The following is a 21,921-nucleotide window of genomic DNA, read 5'->3' on the forward strand; positions in this document are numbered from 1 at the left end:
TCACCTTTCACCATTTTGATAAGTTTACTTAATTCATATTTGTAAGTACGTGTATTTTGTTTAATAAGACTTGTAAGTTGCATAGGAAGTCATGCACATATATTATGGATTTTCATTGCAGTTCGCACTTGGCCTTTAAATAGCCTACCTACCATATGGTTCAAGGGGAGTGGCCGCCTTGCAGTTTTCCTCATACAGTAGGCTACGACACTGGAATGCGTAGGCGTGGTGAAAATACGCATCACCGTTGGTAAAACAGAGAAAATCGTTTCTTGTTACAGCTTTGTTTGGTATTTCATATCCGAATTTAAACATCTAAATGGTAAGACACTTACAAATATACATTTGAAAGAAATACGCTATCTTTGGTAGGATTTAATCAGGAAACGAAAGCTAAAGTCATGGGAAATACAGGACTTATTATATTTAATTATTATATTTAAGTATTATATTAATATTTAATACTCCTAAGCTCCTAATTTAGTAAACTTGTATCCAAACTGATCCGCCAAACGTTGAAATATTGTTTACAATCACTTGTTCTACAGTTGGTTCTACTGTGTTTACCTACAAGCTTAATACCCGGAAGGCCTTGTTAGAATAGTATGTATCGGGAAGCATGTGCATAGCACAACATATAAAGAATGCTGACGGGGAAGACAATAATTGAGTGTTGAATGTAATTAATCAGGTGTTGTCGAAAGTATCATTCCTTTCATTAATTGAATACAAACAAATAAAATGATCAGAATTGTTGTGCCATCAGTAAGGAAAATATACAAAGCGAACTTCCTTCTTTACTTGAAAATGCCACCTTCCACCTGTAGGATCACAAGTACTAATGAATCTAATGCTTCCAGTCTTGTGTCCTTGTGCTGTCATAGTGATAAATTGCCTATAATGTATCGGCGTGGGCGCTTCAAGAGTATTAAGGCAGCGGACTCCACTGGCCATTGTGAGCCCCCTCAGAGTCGCGGTATCCATGTCTACCTTTTCTGGACCAAGGAAGGCGCGCGTTATCTGTCCCACACAGACTGCGAGGTCACAGCTGAGGATCTGTGCATCTCTGCAGCCCAGGCTGTTGGTGAGAATTGTTGTTGAAAAACTGTTTTGTGCTGTATGTAAAAATGTAACCACGGTTCGAATTACGGGGGGATTGGGGGGGTTGACCCCCCTACCCCCCCCAATTAAGACTTGGACGGTGGACGGACCCCGCCGAAAGAGATAAAAACAACAGGTTGGGGGGATTGATACATTTATATATCGTTCTTACCTGTAATCGTAAATATTACTTTACTCCTTGAGGAAGAAGTTGACCCCCCCGATTTTCATTGTGTGATTCGCACTCTGAATGTAACCACAGATGATCTTGGCTGCTTGAAAAATCCTCATTCATTTGTGTTATATTCTCCAATGAGTGTTGCTGGTAATGTCTGTTGTGAGCCTCTTTCACAGCTGTGTAACCTTAAACCCAACTGTCCTCCTGCCCAATAGGGATCACTCCATTGTGTCATGCTCTGTTTGCCCTGTATGATCCCACATCCCTCTGCTGGTTTAGCCCAAACCACATCTTTAACCCAGAGGAAACCTCAGGCCTTGTGCTTCACTACCGTATGAGGTTAGTATTTGTAAGGGTCCAAACTGTATTAAGAATCTGTACAATCAATTAGCCCATGGTGTCCATAACAATGCTTGAAAGGAAATTCTCTTCCGTAGATTTTATTTTAGGAACTGGCATGGGCTTAGTGAGCAGGAACCTACAGTGCAGCGCTTTGCCCCACGGTCAGGTGAACAGGGCTGCACATCTCTGCTTGAAATGACCTCCCTGGAATATCTGTTCGCTCAGGTGTGTTCATTTGATTCCATACAGAGCCTAAGTGTTGTGTTGTGTTGTGTCAGTCTCAAGACTACAAACCCGAGACGGAGTGACTTGAGAAACCTTTCTGGAGAGAGATTGGGGGACTCAGGATGTTGGGTTTTTGGTATTGTCATTCTCATGACGAGCTGGTTCTGGATCTCCAAGGGTTGACTTGTGGTTTTTGTGTGGTTCGCATTAGTGGCAACCCTATGACATATACCCACTTCACTCCAATTCTAACTTGTTGCACAGACTTACGATCTGCCATCTGTTTTATTTGCTGCAGGCAAAGTATGACTTTGTGAATGATGTAGCTCCAATGGAGGAAGCCCAGGGAGAGGAGGAACTGAGTCGCTTTAAGAATGAGAGTTTGGGGATGGCTGTGCTTCAACTCTCTCATCAGGCTCTGCAAACAGACTCAACCTTACAAGAGGTGACCAAGTCTATCAGGTAATGACTGACTTGTATGTGGAAATATCAGTGTGGCTTGAAGCAAGTCCTTTTACTAGTGGCAAGCTTTATATTTTGAGTACATTTCAAGGCCGTAATCATAATACATATTGGGGGGGACACTGCCCCCCTAATATTCAAATCTGTTCAAAATGTCCCCCCCAATATATTGATATAAAAATATAACTGTGCTACGCTACGACAGGCAACCACGCATGCTGTCCGAAATTATCATAAAAAATTAATTCGTCCCCCCCAATGTTGACTCCATGGCTACGGCCTTGGTACAATTAATTGGAAATATAGTAGCCTTCATTTGAATTCATTTTCCACAGCTTCCTGCATTGCATTCCAAGATCCTTCTCCAGACATATTGCCAAGGACAATTTCCTGACCAAGATCCGTATCCACCATGTGTTCTCTGACTTTGTGAGAACCTTCCAGAAGCACACTGTTGGCATTGGCCGGCTAGGCTCTCAGGAGGTCATGTATAAGTACATCTCCACACTGGAGTATCTGGCACCTCGCTTTGGCACGGAGACCTTTGCTGTGTCCCACCTGGAGCTGCGCTCCGACGACGATGGGAGTGGCACCTACCTCAACTCCACCCACGCTCAGGGTGCCACTGCAGTCAGCTTTCGTACTAATGTCACGCATGAGATCATGGTGTCTGGTTGTAAGGGAATTCAGTGGAGGAAGGCTTCAGTGCAAAAGGTTTGTGTCTGTGTGAGAGCGAGAATGTGTCTTGGCTTTTTGTGTTAAAAAAAGATTCTTCTTATTTTTTTTTTTAAGCGTGTTCTACCTCGTGTTTCTCTAATAGGCTCAGGCCAACAGTTACCTTGGGAATGACTACTTGGAGAACAGAAAGAAAATGAAGCCGCAGCCATGCCAACAGGATGTCAACTCTCTCGATAAATGGACCCTTTTCTGTGATTTCCCGGAAATCTCCCATGTTGCCATCACTGGAGACTGCATCTGCATCAGCAAACAAGACAACCACTCCATGGTCAGAGCACCTGCTAAGTTGTTTGTCAAGTACCTTGCAATCCACTCCCTTTACTCTCGACGTCACTTCGGACTTAGTCTCAGACAGACTGTATTCCTTTTGCCATGGTGTGTGTCTGTGCACGTGTGTGTGAGAAGGCAGTGACATCCTGTCCTTTTTTTTTATGAATGGAAGAGATCTGCCTGTGACACGTGGTACTGTATGGAAGTGGGAGGCGTGTAGGGTCTAATGGTGGAATGTGTGTTTGTATATGAGTATGCAGGAGGTGCAGATGAAGTCTAGCCTGGAGGCTCGCTCCCTCGTCTCCCTCCTGGATGGGTATTTCCGCCTGACGGCAGACGCCCACCACTACCTATGTCATGAGGTGGCTCCACCCAGAGTGGTGCTGAACGCCACCAATGGCATCCATGGACCTATGCAGTGAGTCTTACTCTCCGTCTTTCTTTTCCTCGGTTCATATTGTCCGTTTTTCCCACTCACTCACTGTGCTTTTTCAGTGATGACTTTGTGCTGATGAGGCTAAAGAAGGAGGCAGTGGAAGAGGGACCCTTCCTGGTGCGCTGGAGTGTTATTGACTATCATTGCATTATACTGGTTGTTCTCAACAGGAGTCAGGTAAGTTTAGAGTGCACTCGTACTGTCAGGACCGTGATTTAAGTGTGGGGAAAACTCACGTGATTTGGATGAGACTATTTGTGTCTTTTTTCCTGGCATCACACAGAATGGTGAAGGTTCCATCCACAAACAGTTCCGGATTCACCAGAAAGGCAGTGTGTTTTCTCTGGAGGGCTGGGACAGGGAGTTCTCCTGTGTGAAGGAGCTTACAGAGAGCTTGAAGACATACGTACTGAAGTCAGGCACAGACAATTTCTCGGTCAAGAAAAGCTGTCCACCCCGGCCTGGAGGTTGGCTTTATGTGTGGCTGAAATGTTTGTGTGAAAGTTGTTCCTCTTAATGTCAGTGTTCTGCTGTTTTCTGGTTTGCCTCTGTTGAAATGAAAGTGTGTGTGTTGTAGACTTGTCCAATCTCTTAGTGAAGAGGCCAGGGGCAGATTTCTCAGTCCAGCCAGACTCTGTGACCCTCGACCTGACCCAGCTGCGCTTTTATCCAATCAAAGACAAGGAGATCATACGGGTGACAGAACCACCCTCATCTGAGCATCTGTTTCACTACAAATATCCCTCTGACTAGATTCTCCCTTAGGGGTCATTGCTCTTAATGGTGTGTTTGGTTCTGTAACTGTAATGTTTTGTCCGTGAAAAGGAGCACCATTTGGGACGAGGCACAAGAACCAATATCTATTCTGGACGTCTGCTGGTCTGGGATGGAGGGGAGGATGAGGAGGATGAGTGGAACAACAACAACATCCACAATGATCGCAAAGGGATCAGTGTGGTTCTCAAGATCCTGGATCAAAGCCACAAAGACAAAGCATTAGTGAGTTCCCATGATCCTAGGCATACCCAAACACTTCGGATCACCCAAACACGTCGGATTTGTAGTTCTCTGCAACTGTCTCTAGTTTGCTAGTCTTATTCAGTGTTCAGATCTTGAGAGGTACAAATGAAGTGTATAGTAATGTGAAGCTGGTAAAATGTACACACATATTCTAAATGTTCCTGCAACCTTTCCTATTTGAATTTCCTAGGCATTCTTTGAGACAGCAAGCTTCATGAGTCAGGTGTCCCACAGTCATCTTGTCTTTGTTCATGGAGTTTCTGTGAAAGGATCAGAGAGTAAGTAGTGTCACTTTTGATCTCACTTCCCCATTCTATCTAACTTCTTTTCTAGCTTTCTCACTTCCCTTTCACATTGTCAGTTTATAGGTAAACTATGAGAAAAGGAACTGCTGGTTGATAAATAAAACCTGTATATGTGACAGAATACATGTGTCATCATGTCAGTAATTGTTGATAATTGACCTTCACAGACATCATGGTGGAGGAGTTTGTGGAGTTTGGGCCTCTGGATGTGTTCCTACGTAGGGAGAAAGCACTGGTTACTCCTCAGTGGAAATTCACTGTTGCCAAACAGCTGGCCAGTGCCCTCAGCTACATTGTAAGTTGACCCCTGACCTCATCATGTGGCAACAGAGACCATTGCCATCCCATTGCCACCAATGCTTTCAAAACCTATTCTTTGACCTGAATCAGAATGGGATTTATTTTCCATTAAAGTTTGCACAGACAAGGAATTTGCTTTGGCAGGAAGGTGCATACAATTAACATATAGGAACCAAAAATGTAAATATGTGGACTATCTATACTAAGGGTACATAAACTGGCAGTACTATGTGGAATTAGAATAAAATAAAATATACAGACCTATTTGAACCCTCAGTTCTGTAGCTGTTGAGTTGCATGTGCTGTGTATCCTATGATGCAAACCTATTCCCTTTTGTAGGAGTCCAAACGCCTGGTTCATGGAAATGTCTGTGCCAAGAACATTCTGGTGGCTCGTCGTGGTCTTGAGGATGGCACCACTCCTTTTATCAAACTGAGTGATCCTGGCATTTCTGTCACTGCTCTTTCCCGAGAAGGTCGGTACTGCCATTAACCTACCCACATTACTTCTTATCCTAGCACTGTACATGAATGTAATGATTAAATGTAATCGTTATTTGTTCATTTTACACATTAACACAGTTTCCTTGTTACACTGCCTTATTCATCTGCTAGAGATACTTCCTGATGTTCTCTATCTTACTTCCTGTTGCCTCATAATGTCACGCATATCAGCACAAATTGAACAGTTTAAAGGTGTTATAACATGCCATACATTTTTCATGTTCTACATGTAACGGATGGTTTGACTGTCTTCAATACAGAGCGCCTGGAGCGGATCCCATGGATTGCCCCAGAGTGTGTGCCAAACGGGGCCCCCCTTGGGAGCGCTGCAGACCAGTGGAGCTTTGGGGCCACACTGCTGGAGATCTGCAATAACGGTGACCTGCCCATGAGTCGCAGCACACTGTCGGAGGTAGGGCCTGGTCTGTCGCCTCCTCTTGGCTTGCACCCACTTTTCCTGGCTTCTCGTTTTCCAAGTCACTCCTTTTGACCCCCCCCGATCTCTCACCCTGACAGAAAGAGCGTTTCTACCAAACGCAGAAGCGCCTCGCCGAGCCGTCCTCTCAGGAGCTGGCCAGCTTCATCAGCATGTGTTTGACATACGTGCCCGTGGAGAGGCCATCCTTCCGCATCGTGCTCCGTGAGCTCATCGAGTTACAGAACAAAAGTAGGTCCCCCTCCTCACCCTCGGAGTCCTCTCTTCCTTTTCGCTATTTCTTCTGATAGACGGTTATGTCCGTAGTGTCCGTGAGTTGATGACCTTGTCTGTCCAGATCCAGACATATCCCCCAGTGAGGCTCTGCCAGATGCCGACCCCAGCGTTTTCCACAAACGCCACCTGAGAAAGATGCGGGACCTAGGAGAGGTCAGTACATGCCCCAACGTGTCCGTTTGCCCTAGTTATTGCCAGTGTACCACTCAGTTGTGTGATATTCTGACATACCTTATCAGATCACAGAATTATTTCAATGTACACTGGAATCCAAGTCCAGAGGAACACTTTCTGACTGGTCATACAAGAATAGTAAAAAGTGATGTAAGCTCAATGTCTCCCCCTGGAGTCAATAGAGAGAGAAACTATATTTCACACATCTCTCTTGACCAACACTTAGTATCTTTATGCTTTGTCTCCAGGGTCACTTTGGGAAGGTGATGCTGTATGTGTACGACCCTGCCAATGACGGGACAGGAGAGTGGGTGGCAGTGAAGACCTTGAAGCATGAAGGAGGTGGACATCTCCATGAAAGCTGGATAAAGGAGATCAAGATCCTGAGGTCCCTCTACCACAACAACATAGTCAAGTACAAGGGCTGTTGTTCGGAACTCGGTAAGAGCAGTCTAGATGTGGCCCTGCCTTTCGTCCACCAGCAACCATCATGCAATGTGCTGTCAACACCCAGATGTTTTGTTTTCATGTGAAAGAATAATAGGAGGGGCATTATGGTGGGGTTCGGTGTGTGTAAAGGAATGTTTTGGCTCCCTGCAGGAGGGCAGGTATTGCAGCTGATCATGGAGTACCTCCCCCTTGGCAGTCTCAAAGAGTACCTTCCAAAACAGCGCTTGGGTGTGGCACACAGCCTTCTCTTCGGCCAGCAGATCTGCCAGGTAAATTCTGCCCCATCGGACACTATAGAAGTAGAATTTGGATACCTATGTGCATGAAATAATTTGTCAATGGAGGATGATGCCGCCCCATCTTAACCTCTAACTTATATCTTCTTTCTCTCTCCTGAACATCCCTTTGTCCTCTCCTATAAAGGGGATGGATTACTTACACTCCAAGAGGTACATACACCGAGACTTGGCTGCACGGAATGTTCTGGTGGAGAATGAGGGTTTGGTGAAGATTGGGGACTTTGGCTTGACCAAGTACATCCCTGAGGGAGAGGTGTACTACCGCGTACGGGAGGATGGGGACAGTCCAGTGTTCTGGTGAGTTCTGTAGGACTTGGAACAGCCCAGAGTGGGAGCTGATCCCAGACTCTGTTACATGTGGGATTTGACATTTGTCTTATTTTTTTTTTGCAGGTATGCACTTGAGTGTCTCAAGGAGAGCAAGTTTTCCTTCTCCTCTGACATTTGGTCTTTTGGTGTGACGCTCTATGAGATACTGACCCGCTGTGAAAATCACCAGAATCCCCCAGCAGTATGACATTCTCAGCTTTTTCTCATTGACTGTTTTAATCTTTGATGTAGAAAGACAATCTACCTATGTAGGGTGTGTGTTCAAGTTATAAATGTATATTTTTATATCCTTTCTGTAGAAGTTCTCAAAAATGATGGGAAATGAAGACGGACCAATGACACCGATGGTGTTGATAAAACTTCTCGAGAGAAACAGGAGATTGCCCTCCCCACGCGACTGTCCTCATGAGGTAAAACGACCATTTTACATTTACATTTATCAGACACTTTTATCCAAAGCGACTTCCAAGAGAGAGCTTTAGAAAGTGCATAGGTCACTGATAATAACAACAAGCATTTCGGGTTGCCAAAACAAGCACACATTGTGAACAACCCAAAAAATAAGTGCCAAAGGGAAAAACCATAAGAGCATGTAGTTTAAACAAGTTACAGTTTAAACAACATGAATATGAAAGTGCAAATTTTAAACTCCCAAATTTTCTGTTGGTCTCATGTACTTTATGCAGCCCTAATGCCTCTCTTTCCTCAGGTTTACATGTTGATGGAGCGCTGTTGGGATGTTGACCCCTCTCGACGTCCAACTTTTCAATCTCTCTTTGAGAGTATTGAAGCCATTCGGCGGACATATGAATTTCAGCCCAATGTTCGTTTGGCCCAAATAAGTCAGTAATGACTAAACCACTTGGGACTTCACCTCTCTCTTTACCTCAGACATTTGCTATCTAAGACTTTAACTAATTTCTTGAACTTTTGTATTCTTCAGTGTCTTCTGTGGTCGGGGCTGTTTAATAGGTTTAAATTGATTTATGAAATTTCAATAAATTACTGATACAGGAATACTTGGATTAAACAAATATTTGTTTGTACAATGATAATCTGTCTGTACTATTGCCAGAGATAATGAATATTGCCATTAAGGAATGCATAGATTAGGCCTACAATAAACAATACCACTTTTATTCAGTAAATTACACTGTTGGCGTTTACAGTTTTAACTTTATATATTTGCCATAGTCTGTATTTCCGTTATGATTGCTTGATCTTGTAATGTACAAAATAGTCATCTTGAATAAACGTGAACACAATTTCCACAGCAAAATGTCAAGTTAACACTACACAACATTGCTTTATTTTAGTTCATAAATATTTGGACAGTGACAGTTTTCATAATTGTTGCTCTGTACGCCACCACAATGGACTAAACTGCATATCGGTTATTTTATTTCAAGTCCAGCCTTTCCGCTTTAATTCAAGGGGTTGAATAAAAAATATTGTAAAAAATGTTTAGGAATTGCAACCATGTGAATACACAGTACCCTTATTTCACGGGCTTGTGGGGGTTAAATATTGTCCAAACAACCAAAACTTATTCCCCTATGGTTTAAAGGAAGAAGGGAAACTAAACAGTGTATAGCATGAACAAAATAATGCAAATACATTTAATAAAATTGAAATCAATTACAAGGCAAACTCGTCACAAATTAAGGCTTTAAAACTTACCTACTCTAGCATGATGATTGGAAATCAGAGAGAAAGCAAGAGGTTAGCAAGGAGTAGGATGGTAGGACAAGCCAGAACTGAGGAGAAGGTCTCAGGAGATGGAGAATCCACAGAACAATGCTTCACATTTCCTTTAATACACAAGGACAACCAATCAGACCAAATCTTGACTATTACTTAACATGACTAGCATGACTTTACTAATTTGTGATGTGTGCCAGGCCTTTACTGCAACTGTCTTCAGTTGTTTGATTTTTAAGAAATCACGAATTATTTATTTGTCGACTTTTTCTAGCTCTGCAAAGTCATTTTGGCGCATCATATGATATTAACTGTGAGGAACACATAATATATATGCAGTGCAGTCATTTTTTGAACCATGAAATGACTGGAAATGTACTGATGGGAGACAGGATATCCAGCAAGCCTGTCCATTTACCCGCCTCTGCCTGCTTTCTGCTCACGATTTATAAGCCGGAGTCCACCTACGTAGGGCTGTATGCCATTCAGCTTTGTCCACCTTTGTTATCTGCATGTGTATGCAATTACTCGTTTGCGTTGATCTCATTTTCTATCTCGATGTCACACCACGAAAGTCACAATCCAGTGCAAATTCCGCCCACGACATGATTAGCCGGCCAGAGCTTAGATACAAAACAAGGACACTCCAGTTACGTTGCGTTGCAGAAAAAAAGCATCTTTCTCTCGTCCAATGAGAAGCCGAGTCTCGCCCATGTGTGTATTGTTTAAACTGCTCAAATCTATCCGGTACCGTGTTGTTAGAGTGAGTAAACTTCCAAGCTGAATGATGGCGGCCGCAGTGTCCGTTAGCGCAGCTGCCAGAAAAGAAACCCCAATAGGGCTCAATTTTACACCCCGTCCACTTCACGAAAGCTTCGATCCCGCTGTTGAACACGAAAACGTGGGGTTTGATGACCGCGGGGATTCTGAACTCGAGGCGAATGACGATGATTCAGCCACGGGGTATGAGTGTCCACGAAGGGTCGACGAAGAGTTGACAGCACTTAGCCCTGAAGAGATTGGGAGTCGTTTGGAGAGAACACGTAGAGAATTTTATAATCGTAGAAAAATGATCATAAAAAACCTGCCATCCGACGTCAGTAATCAGGTAAGTTTGATTTAAGATGCTCCTAATTTTTATAGACTGAATTACTCGTTTCCAACTCAGGACAGTACTGTAGGATGATGCTAGCTGGTCCAGGCCATGACATATGTTTGACCGAGGACAAACCTGCACTACAGCATCGTGTGTAACAAGTGCACATCCCTTTTAAAGGCCAGCATTAATATTGCTGACCAGGTGTCCACCCAGTCCACAAAGTTGACAAGTCACGGCAAAGTTGCCAAGATGGCTAGGAGCAGGCAAGGATTGGAGTGGTCAACTGGTCCACGGCCTGTGCCGTGTGTGAATGATGCTGCCTCGGTAATCACGCGTGGTGAAATGTGTATGACTAGCAAACACTTACCGTACTTATGGCTGAAATATACGTTAACATAACCATTTGAACGTAAACATAAATATCTGTTGGTTATACAACCTTCAATTGTGGTTTGAGTGATTTGCATTTGTGAATGAAGGGCTGATTTTGTTACATTGTTCAGGTTTTAGTTGACAAGTTAATTTGGGCATTGTTTAACCGAAGTAGAAACCTTCCAAGTTAGACCGACGTTAATAAAAACTGTACCTAGGTCATCAGACACAAATTTCGGAACATGCCTGACTCGTGGGGAATGGTGGCCTGTGCGCATGGCATTGTTTGGATGGGTGTATATTGGGAGTTCGAGATGGGAACGGGAGTTGCAATGACAAAAGGTTGAAGGCGTAAAGACAAAACGTTTCAGAAAATGCTAGACAGCATTGCAGTTCGTTTGTGGAACAGAGAAAGCATTGTGACAGCTTGTTACTATATCTCCTACAACAATAAGCTAGTTTTTTTTTCCCCACAGGCGCTGTAGCTATGACTGTTATTGTTTCTTGAAATGCAAAAGGCTGTTATAAGTTAACGTTAACAAGTCATTTTTTGTTAATGTCATTATTTATATATACTGTAAATTAAGTAACCTTTTTTATATTGTTAGAGCTAAAGTAAAGATTTGCACTTCACAATTTCATGTATCTTTGTCAAAAGTAGTTTATGTATTTTGATGAGAAACTTGATTGACACCTCAAATGGTCTTTTCAGTTGTCTTTCCAAACAGCATGTGAATGGTATATTTGGATATACTGTAATCGCCACATTTGTCTTTTACAGGAGGTGCATGAGATGTTGAGCAATTATGATCTCAAATACTGCTTTGTGGACAAATACAAGGGAACAGGCAAGTCTGACCATTTAACATTTTGAAACCTTTAAGTAGGTAAACAAAGATTATGATTCTTGTCTTCCTTGAGGGTTTAAGTTGGTTGAGGGGCAGTTCTATGGGCGCATGTAAAGCCCTCTGTGACATGCTTGCGTGTAAAAAGGGCTATACAAATACATTTGATTTGATTTTTATAGTATTTTAATATTGACATTATTGCAAACTGGTGGTAGATTTTCATACCAAGCTGATGTCAAGTTGAATAGCTTCACTTTCAATGTAAATAATGTTATCCTAGACAACCTTGAAGTGCTGGAAGCCACTTGCCGGATTGATTACATTATCACTTTTAAATCACCAACCTTGCCTTTCATCAACAACACCATAAAACTGACTGGTGTCAGAACGGAGGCGTGGTTTCTGTGAGATCTAGGCAAGCAGGCTTTACTCACCGCCTTTGAGCTTGTCACCCTCACTCGCTCTGTATGTGGCTAATGTAACCTCCCCCTCACTCCTTGGCAACATCTTAGGGTATGTTCTCTTCTCTCTGTTCCCTCAGCCTTCGTCACACTGCTCAATGGGGAGCAGGCGCAGTGTGCCATCAAAGAGTTCCACCAACACTTGCTGCGGGACCGGGAGATTTCTGTGCAGCTGCAGCCCACAGACGCTCTGCTGTGCATCGCCAACCTGCCTCACGCCTTCAGTCAGCAGCAGTTCGAGGAGCTGGTCCGACCGTTTGGCAACCTGGAGCGCTGCTTCCTGGTCCACAGTGCCTCCACTGGCCACTCCAAGGGCTACGGCTTTGTGGAGTACATGAAGAAGGACTCGGCGGCCAAGGCCAAGTCGGAGCTCCTGGGGAAGCAGCTGGGCTCTCGTATGTTGTACGTCCACTGGACCGAGGTGGGCTCGCTCACCTACCCCCTCCTGCACTCCAGGTGCCTGTGTGTGGACCGCCTGCCTCCCAGCCTGCTGACCGCTCAGGACCTCCGCAACGCCCTGGCCGACACGCACGCGCCCATGTTTTGCCAGGTCAAATGAATGAGCGTGCGCGCGCAAACACACACACACACACTCTTAGTCAGACGTTTTCTTGCGCTGGGTGAAAGCGCTGCAAATATTGGTGTCAGGGGCTCATGAATACTACATCGTGTTGTTGTACCCTGTGTCTCTGCTTTTGAGTAGCAAACACAATATGCCTGGTACATACTTGACAGCGTAATTGCTTTTGGCACACTTATTTTTGTAGCTCATTAAAAGTTAAGTACTTAACTGCGGCTAGTTGTGTCAGCGGGAGGATGTTTCCCTCATGGTGAGTGTCCTTCTGAAAGGTGTGTTGGTGACGGAGCCTGTTCGGTTTGAATTGTGTCGGTGTAAGACTCAAGTGGATGGTCTACGAGGAGCTACATTCGAAGTTCTTTAGCGCACTACAAAGACGTAACATTTGAAAAGAAATTCTACGTAGCTTTTTGTTTTTAGATCTTTGTGGGCCTCACCTTTGCCCTGCTTTGCCTGTGGCCACTCAGTTTCTATAGCAATGAGCATTAGTCGTTTCTATAGTGATAACCACCTGACTCTCCCAGGTGGTGTCATTCAGCAGGCCTTTGGCCCCGGCGGGCCTTTCTGGAATGAGAGAAAAGAAGCGCCCTCTCGCCGTGACCCCTCCACTCAGCTACTTTAGGACACCGTAGTGAGAGGGCTTGCCATCCACCGGAACGGCTCCAGGGTAGTTTTAGGCATTTCAGCACTTGTTTGCCAATCAGCAGGTCAGAAGGTCGACGTGTTAGCCTGTTGAGCGATGATCCTCTGGTTAGAAAAGTCATGAAGCATTCGCATCGTTTAAGCTGCCAGAGCCAAGTACAAGAAGGCCTATATCAGATGTCCTTCACCAGAGTATTGGTTGTTTTGACTAGATGCATTTTGGGAACAGCTTGAAGACATCTACTGTTTTAAGGAAAAGTGGTGAAGATGGTGCCTCTTTACCATTGCCGGAAATGATCCGTCATCGATAGCAGATGGTAGATGTCAGATTTTTTAAGAACACAAGTAAAGCATGATGGGGGCTTCACTTGGATAACGCGTTGCCTTCTTCTCTTCAGCTGGCTCAGGGACAGGACGGAAGTTTCAGGCGCTTCGCGGTGTTGGAGTTTGCCACGGCGGAGATGGCCGAGGACGTGCAGAGAACGACGGGCTCGAGGGTGTTGGGCGGCACCCCCATCAGGGTCTCCTTCTGTGCCCCTGGACCCCCTGGGAGGAGCATGCTAGCCGCTCTCATTGCTGCCCAGACGATGGTACAGCCCCCCCCCCCCCAATGATCCACTCCCCCAATAGGTGTGTTCGACTTCATGCAGCGCCGGCGTCGCCTGTAGCCCAGCTGACTTGAAGCAACCACTGGCATTCTCAGCTTCAAGGCAGCCGCCGGCGTAGCATTAAGTCGAACACAACTATTGATCCACCCCATCCATCCCTGTCTGACTCCTCCCTCTCCCCCGCTAGGCTCTGAACCGAGGCAAAGGGCTTCTCCCAGAACCCACAGCCATGCAGATCCTCACGGGGCTGAGTAACCCTGCCACCCTCAAGATGCTGCTCAACCCCATGACCCAGGGTAGGAAACAAGGTGAGAGCCTTGTGAGAGCCCCCCCCCCCCCCCCCAGACGCTGTGCGTTGAGCTGTGAGTAGGGCTCATGGTGCAGGCATACAAACGTCTCAAAATCAACCTTTTTTGAAACCAAAATGGGTAACCAACGTGATTCGTGCAGATCCCATGAGAAAATGGGAGGGGGGGGGGCCATGGCCAACACAGCATTTTACCCATGCTTCACTCCTAATGCCTCTAAACCTCACAGCCAATCAGAGGCAGAGAAGAGAGAGGTTTACAGACCCATCTAGTAGAAACTATTTTAATACCATATAAAAAATTATGTCTTTTGGATGTGTGTTAGCTTTACAGTAAGTGATGCTTGATGACTTATAGAATATAAACACGGGTAATCCTGTTTGTTGTAATTTTTTATGATGTATGCTATACAAAAACATTATTTATGGTTAAAAGAACATGAGATTGTTTACAAGAGCACAGATTCTACATTGATCTAGCCTCTTAATTTTGCTTTGAAGGTGCACCAGATTGATCTGTTTAACTTTCAAATCTAATAAATAAACCCCCTAGGCTCGGGGGTTCGCCATATCCCTCTCACCTTTTTTTAACCCCTGACCTGTTTGCATGCCTGATGGTGTCTCGTTCTCCAGGTCTCCTCGGTGCAGCTCCCACAATGCCCCTCCTGGCCAACCCTGCCCTTTCTGCAGCTCTCCTCCAACTCCTCCTCCAGAACCAGGCCCAAGTCCAGCAGGTAACCGTCACTCCCATCCTGCTTGTCTGTGTTCCACCTTCTCCTTTCCATTCTTTTCTTCCTTTTTTTCTTTTTCTTCAATTTTTTATTGGCGCCATCTTCTTTCTAATCCTTTCCTATCAGCAAGCCTTTTTAGGGAATCATCTTCTCTGGGCTCAGGTGCTGCACAATAAAGAGAACCGCCTACTACCTTGTGTGAGTGAACATGGAGTGGGTTTGATTGTGTTGCGGTGGTAGATGTATAGGTTTGTTTGTTGTGGTTATGTGAATTACCCTGGGTTGGTAAGTGCTCTTCCTTCTGTTTTCTGGGACTCGAATGTCGTGGCTTCTTGTCACCTTTTTTTGTTTTGTTTTTTGAGGGAAAATCTCATTCTTATTCCTACATTTTGGTAAGTAAATGTCTTGGGAGAAAATTCATGAGCCAGGTTGCTGTGTGTATGAGACCCATCTGTGACCTCCTGTTCTCCTTGGCCCCTCTTCCCCCCCCCCCTGCAGGCAGGACTGATGGGGGACAACCCTCTGGCTGCTTTACCTCTCCAGCAGGGACTCCATCTGCTGGGAGACTTGGCTCAAGGTTGGACATCCTCTCTACTCTCTCTCTGTCTATCCTATCTAGAGTCTTTGCCCAAGCCACATGATCCTGGGTGCCTTATGTTACTCTGATGGCCGGGCGATTGTATGTTCTTTTCCTCTCCCCCCCCCAGGAGGTGTAGTTCCAGGTCTCAACCTGCAGACTGACCCTCTGGGCCCCGTCAAGCCCTCTTCTCTGGGAAGAACGCTGGGCAGGGAGCAGGAATCCCCCACAGCACCATGCAGCTTTTCTCAAACCCCCTCCCCCACTCTGCATGGCCTCTCCATGCCCCTCCTGGGGGGCATGTTGGGGGCAGAGGGCCTCCCAGCACCCACGGTGAGATGGGGGGGGGGGGGATGAACCACACTGCTTCTAACACCACCTCTCTACTAGGGGTGGGCAGTATAGCGGTATGAACGCGAATACCGGTATGACGTTGTGCTATGATATGGATTTTGCCATATCGCGATATATTAAATATATTAAGTAAAGTGTTTTCTGTTTGGTATAACATAAGTCAAGTGATACAGCCTAGTGGGCTAGTCCAAATTTGTATCTTTTACTAAAAACAACATTTAGGCATGGACGCTGCATGCATTGTGCCAGCCAATGAAAGTCAACAAACAAGCTAGTTCAACTCCAAAGGAATCAAACATTCATTGGCGTAATCTGCTTTTGTTGGCAAGTGTAAGCAAGCGTTAATGTCTGAAAATATTAACGCCAGTGGGGTTGATTTGCCGGACGAAGAAGAATTGGTAAGAAAAGGGGGCCGGTTCTGTTGTTTGGAAAAGGTTTGGTTTCAAATTATCTCACATTGACCAACAAACGGTAGCCTACTTTCAGTTGTGTCATCGAATTGTGCTAGCCAAATGTGGAAACATTAGCAATCTTTTTCACCACCTGAAAGCCATGCATGTGCGCGAATATGAATATATGTATCTACTAGAATGCGTTTAACAAATCCAATGCCAGGTTGGTTAGAATTGTGAAATGTTTATTGTAGGCCAACAGAATCAAGTATTCAGCCATGTAATCATTGTTTATAGTTAACTCACTACAAATATTTAAGTTAACTCACTACAAATATTTAAGTTTTCTTGCATTCCCATAAATGTTGAACGCTAAAGTCGCTCTTCCATGGCAAAGCACTGCAAAAGTTGTAAAATTCAACTCATGCGACACACCGGAGTTACCCAATCTAAATCCGTCCGAGTGCGGTAGATTAGCCGCTGCGGTGCGGATTGCATTGTCATGACATTTTAAGAATAACTAAAATATTGTGATATATAACGTTAACGTCAGTGCTTACGAATTATACCGTGATAAACATGCCATGCCGCCCAGCCCTACTCTCTACCCTCTGGTATGGGCCTGTGGACATCTAGTAAAACATTTATTTTTTCATTTTCCCCTCCTTGCAGCTATCTATTTTGGGAGATCCACTTAAAGATGTCAATCTCTCCCAGAACCTCTTTCTCAATGCCCACAGCCTGTTCCCCTCCTCAGGTGAGTCACCCATCAGACGAAACCCTCCATGGCTGTGCCTCCTTGCTCTGTAATCTCTCTGCTGTCCTCGGTTTTCCGCCAAGGGTTTATTTAGGCTTGACCTTTTCATGCTTCTGTTCCCACTGATGCAGGCGCGAGCTGCCGGCCCCACCCCTACAGGAAGAGGCCGACGCTAGGCAACGCGTCCAACCAACGGGCAACTCACAGCATCCACTCCAACTACAGCTTGCGTTACCAGGAGTCCTACACCCCAGACTACCATCCGCTGCACCAGGTAAACGCCTCCCTTCTGGTGCCAATCACAATGGACCCTCCGTACAGGGCTGGCCTTGTGAGACTTGTGACAGAATGCAGGGTCATTGATGTGTGCTTTGATGCTGGGGAACCCTGTTGTGTCAGTAAGGTCACTGAGACCACTAGGGAGGATTCCCCCTACCTGCGTCCATCTCGAGTCCATAGCTGGTCACTGCCAAGTCTGTTATGATGGTGCGAAATGAATAAATGTAAATAGTGCTGAGCTATGGCGAGTATCTTTTGTGAGGGTGTTTTTTTTTTTTTTTTAAACCAAATCATGTTGAGTTATGAATTTTCACACGGAGGCTTAAAATATCAGGGGGGACATTTTCCACTCGTCCTTTGGTTCTGCTGTGTGACGCCCATCTGTCCTTCCTCCCAAGGACCCTCTGGCACACCTATACGACCAACAGGAGGTTCTGGAGATCGGGGCGCTGACAGGGTTCGGACAGCAGGTAAGATAGCACACGTGTTCCTTTTTTCCCCCCCCAGTTTGGATGTCTTCTGCCCTAAACCTACAACCCGACTCTTCCCGTCTTATTTCCCTGCAGCGTTCCCACCTGGTTGGGTTCAGCGAGCTCTCCCCCCCCTACAGCTTCCCCCCCAGCCTGCCCCTGTCCTCCCACTTCAACTCTGGGCATGGAGCCCCCGGCCCTGACGGCCTCCCCTCCAGTCATCTCAACAAGGTAGGCCTCGCTTCTTCTTCTAGAAAAGTCGGCTCGCACTAATGGACTATTGACGAACGTGTCGCTTGCCCCGCACCAAAAGCCATTACTGCACTAACTCGATAGCTCTCACCTTGGTGTTTTTACTTTGATTATTAATTGGCTTAGAGATATGCCCTGTGCCAGAGCCCCAAGGCTGTATTCAGGAAGGTGATTCAAAATGTTTATGCATTAAATGTAAAGGTGTTTGAACCACCGCTTTTAATGGGGAAGCTGTGAGACTCTTATCAACCTCAGCATGTGGGTTGTTTTTTGGGGGGGCTTTTTCCGCACGCTTTCACGCTCAATGCTTAAAAAAAAAAGAAGAAAAAAAAAGATACGTGTTTATTTGATCTTTTCTCCCTCCCGACTCTGAAGGTGGTTGGAATGCCTCCTGTTTGCCACAACAGTTACCCTCCTGGTCTAGGAAATGGGATGAAGGTAATTTTAACCTCAGTCAATTGCATGACTTTTTACACCATTCATACTTGAGATGTATAATATTAAAATAAATATATATATTATTCAAAGCGTTTGGGACAGAATGTATTTCCTTTGTCAATCGCAGACTCCAATCGGTGGCCACAAGCGCCTGTTTTCCCATCTCATCCCCTCGCCAGAGCCAAGCCCTGAGGGGGCCTACGTGGGCCAGCACTCCCAAGGCCTGGGGGGTCACTATGCTGACTCCTACCTGAAACGCAAGCGCATCTTCTAACCCAAGCCAAACCCCCGCTTCCTGTACCGAGTAGCCAATCATTTCCCAGGCAATCCCTTGAGCTAAACCAATCAGGATGTTTAGCTTGGGGGGGGGTCAACTCAGCTTTCAGCTGTGAGCTCATGCTAGCGACCCCTGGAGGGCGCTGTGTGGTGCTGCTGCCTGTCGCTATTAGGACAATTGCGCGTCAATGGGAGTTTTGATGTGTTTCTGTATATATGATTTCAGTGCGTTTGTAAACTAATTTTTATTTTTTAATCCCTTTTTATTTTCTGGAAACCCTCATGTTGAATACTGGCATGATCTTGTGTAATCATCGTATATGAGCGAATTTGAATTGAGTCAAAATATTCCCTTTGGTCGATTGAACTTTTTTCATTTTTTTTTTCTTTTTCTGTTGTGATGGTGTATCAACGGGTTTCCTTCATATATATATATATATATATATATATATATTTTAAATCGATCCTCCCATGTTTGTGGATATAGTTCATTAGTTTGTTTGATGGGATGGTGATCCTTTCTTTCTACTTCTACAGTGGTATGGGTGTATACTCTGGACAGGATTTAGGCCTCTCTCCATGGCTTTGTATAGAACTGTTATGCAGCAGTACTGCTGTCTGTTTTTCTCCAGTCCCTGGAAACCAAAGCTTGACTCATACTTTCAGCCTTTTTACTTTTCACTTGTTCTGTCCCTGAGTCCCGCCCCTCCATCTTGTTTGTTGGTAATCTGCACCACCTGAGAGTTTGTAATGCACTCGGGGGGGGCGTGTTGACGTGTGCTCAGTTCTCACCTTTCATGTCGTGTCTTTTTTTTTTTTCTTTCAAAGCTGTTCTCACTTGTCGTTTTGTGCAGAAGTTATATGCAGAGGGTTGGGTGTCAGCAGAAGTTCTTGCCAGCTGAAACTGTCGTTCCATTGTTTTGGTTTCATCACCACTGCACTTGATTTTCTCTAGTAAAGCAAGGAGTTAAGGGTGCTCTCACTGTTCTGCTACTATAAATATGAAATAATAATACCCTTATTCCCTCAATTCACTTAGTTGCAGCCTTGACCTTTATTTTTCTGTTACAGCTGCCAGGGTCAAGCTCCCATGAGCATATCCCTCCTGCATACCAGTAGGGGGAGTAATTCATGATGGGTGGGTGTGGTGTCAGATAAAATGACAAATAGCAGTTTGGCTTTTCTAGCCAAGTAGATGAGAGTATGGATGACACAGGGCCTGTGTTAAAACTTTATGAATATTTTATCTTTTCTTTTTTTTTCTCCAATGAATGATGACTTTCCAGCCACCCAATCAGTGGGAGGTGTTCGTGAAGCTAGCAGCATCTGATTGGTCTGTGATGAAGTTCTTAGTCTGTGAGTGTGTGTGTGTGTGTGAAGAATAATCTGGTTGACATTTTGATTGTGAAAACCCATTACCTCCTGATTTATGGGAACTGCAATTACACTTGAGCCCTAAGTATTTTCTGTAATCTCATTTTGCCTAAATTTACTCATTTTCTTTCTGTTATTTGCTGTGTACATAAGAGTGATTTCTTCGTAGTCTCAATCTCGTTTCTCAAATATATCTGCCTTTTGGTCTGGTGTTTCCGAGATTGATACTGCTGCTCATAGTTTGTTTGTTTGCTTGTATGTTTGAGTGATTTTGTATATGACCAAATGCGGCATCGTGGTAAATTCACTTATGTTCTGTCTGGCCCAAGAGCTGCTGCTGCTGCATAATCTTTCAATTGTCAGATTGTCTATTTAATATTCACAACTGCCATGTCATTAGTCATCTACTGCCATACTTGTCTGTGTGTGTGTGAGATGTGCTGTTTTTGAGCAAGTAAATGTTATTTAAATTCGTCTGTTGGTGTTTCTTCCATGTACACTATGCCGTCATGATTCACCTGACACTTGCACTGTTTTTGCCATTACTTTGGACCAAACTTCTGGTACTGTTAGAAACTATAACTAAACACAGACATTTGAAAACAGTGTCAGGGCAAATAAACATGGTTATAGTAATGGTAAAATAACCCCGTTAACTGTCCTTGTAACTTAATCCTGGATCAAGACATTTGGTAGACTGAATGTCCTCAAAGCTGAAACCGCACCTGAGGCCCTGTCCACCTAAAGCTATAAACATTGATCTAAAGAAGTCAGTTGTTTGCTCCTGAGGTGTCCTTGAGGCCATTATCTCGGATGACCACATCTTCATGTTACACATTTGGTTTTACACTATAGAATTTCTATCCTTTTACAACGTAAACCCCGGATTTGATAATTGCACTAGGTTTAAAATGGACAGTCTTGTTTCAGAATTGATTTATTAAAGTCAAATTGATCATATGCTTTTTTTCTTACTCTTAAATTACCAGAAGTATGAAAGTGTCATGCAGCTGGCTAGCTAACTTTGGGTTTCGAACAACTGCAAGATCGAAAACGGTGGCAAAACTAGACATTAAAATGGATCAAATGCCAGCAATACCATAGCCTACCAACTATACAAGAAGTACTATCATTTATAGTTAAAGTTTTTGCTGAAAATTGAAATAGGGTCTTGAAAGCATTTATACAATGTTTCTTTAAAATATTGGTTCTGTTGCCGGACCAGAGACATCACGAATTGCACAATAATAATAACTTTTCTCCGTTTCTTCGTGTGCGAAAATAACGATCAACAATACAATTGTTTAACCGTGTTTTTTATTGATACAACAGAGATGCTGTGAATTTGATAAAGATAGGCAACCCTGTTGCAAGTATATATTCTCTGCCATCTGGGAGGGAAGGGAGACGTTTGTTTGCCTTTTCTGTTGGTTTGTTGTTGTGCCTCAAGGCACAGTGCAGCTCTCCCACATGCACAGTGCACACAGACCCACAGATCAACACAGGCAGAGAAGGATATGTCACACTGGAGATGCCGTGAACCGTCTCTGGCCACTGAAA

General features: G+C 44.5%; 2 protein-coding genes across 4 annotated transcripts; both read left to right on the top strand.

The window, feature by feature from the left end:
- Positions 1 to 184: 184 nt before the first annotated feature.
- tyk2 (tyrosine kinase 2) lies at positions 185 to 9,115 on the top strand. Of its 2 annotated transcripts, none has more exons than XM_047038940.1 (24): positions 185 to 322; positions 861 to 1,084; positions 1,495 to 1,618; positions 1,717 to 1,846; positions 2,145 to 2,308; positions 2,644 to 3,022; positions 3,129 to 3,314; positions 3,577 to 3,734; positions 3,812 to 3,929; positions 4,036 to 4,219; positions 4,330 to 4,448; positions 4,578 to 4,751; positions 4,963 to 5,050; positions 5,245 to 5,372; positions 5,718 to 5,853; positions 6,142 to 6,293; positions 6,398 to 6,548; positions 6,655 to 6,746; positions 7,016 to 7,208; positions 7,368 to 7,486; positions 7,641 to 7,813; positions 7,910 to 8,027; positions 8,146 to 8,256; positions 8,556 to 9,115. In XM_047038940.1, exons 2-24 carry the CDS (start codon positions 901 to 903, stop codon positions 8,694 to 8,696), a joined length of 3,522 nt encoding a protein of 1,173 aa, XP_046894896.1. In that variant the 5' UTR covers positions 185 to 322; positions 861 to 900; the 3' UTR covers positions 8,697 to 9,115. The 2 variants fall into 2 exon arrangements, with proteins under 2 accessions (XP_046894896.1, XP_046894895.1); XM_047038939.1 differs by having other exon boundaries at positions 885 to 1,084.
- Positions 9,116 to 10,304: 1,189 nt separating this feature from the next.
- Positions 10,305 to 20,835, top strand: raver1 (ribonucleoprotein, PTB-binding 1). 2 transcript variants are annotated; one of them, XM_047039005.1, is made up of 15 exons: positions 10,305 to 10,655; positions 11,800 to 11,866; positions 12,408 to 12,877; positions 13,945 to 14,136; positions 14,342 to 14,462; positions 15,095 to 15,195; positions 15,319 to 15,390; positions 15,691 to 15,769; positions 15,900 to 16,102; positions 17,188 to 17,272; positions 17,404 to 17,546; positions 17,950 to 18,021; positions 18,118 to 18,252; positions 18,649 to 18,711; positions 18,839 to 20,835. In XM_047039005.1, the coding sequence occupies exons 1-15, from the start codon at positions 10,332 to 10,334 to the stop codon at positions 18,983 to 18,985; spliced, it is 2,274 nt and encodes a 757-aa protein (XP_046894961.1). In that variant the 5' UTR covers positions 10,305 to 10,331; the 3' UTR covers positions 18,986 to 20,835. The 2 variants fall into 2 exon arrangements, with proteins under 2 accessions (XP_046894961.1, XP_046894960.1); XM_047039004.1 differs by lacking the exon at positions 15,319 to 15,390.
- Positions 20,836 to 21,921: the final 1,086 nt, after the last annotated feature.

Source organism: Hypomesus transpacificus, chromosome 17 (genome assembly GCF_021917145.1).
Source record: "Hypomesus transpacificus isolate Combined female chromosome 17, fHypTra1, whole genome shotgun sequence".
NCBI lineage: Eukaryota > Metazoa > Chordata > Actinopteri > Osmeriformes > Osmeridae > Hypomesus > Hypomesus transpacificus.

Bases quoted from the DNA above. Each gene is read 5' to 3' on its own strand.
- raver1 (XM_047039005.1), top strand. From the start codon at position 10,332: ATGATGGCGGCCGCAGTGTCCGTTAGCGCAGCTGCCAGAAAAGAAACC. The intron at 11,867-12,407 runs GCAAGTCTGACC...CTGTTCCCTCAG, and splicing joins GGACAAATACAAGGGAACAG to CCTTCGTCACACTGCTCAAT. The intron at 15,196-15,318 runs GTAACCGTCACT...CTTTCCTATCAG, and splicing joins ACCAGGCCCAAGTCCAGCAG to CAAGCCTTTTTAGGGAATCA.
- tyk2 (XM_047038940.1), top strand. From the start codon at position 901: ATGTATCGGCGTGGGCGCTTCAAGAGTATTAAGGCAGCGGACTCCACT. The intron at 1,847-2,144 runs GTGTGTTCATTT...TATTTGCTGCAG, and splicing joins TGGAATATCTGTTCGCTCAG to GCAAAGTATGACTTTGTGAA. The intron at 2,309-2,643 runs GTAATGACTGAC...CATTTTCCACAG, and splicing joins GAGGTGACCAAGTCTATCAG to CTTCCTGCATTGCATTCCAA.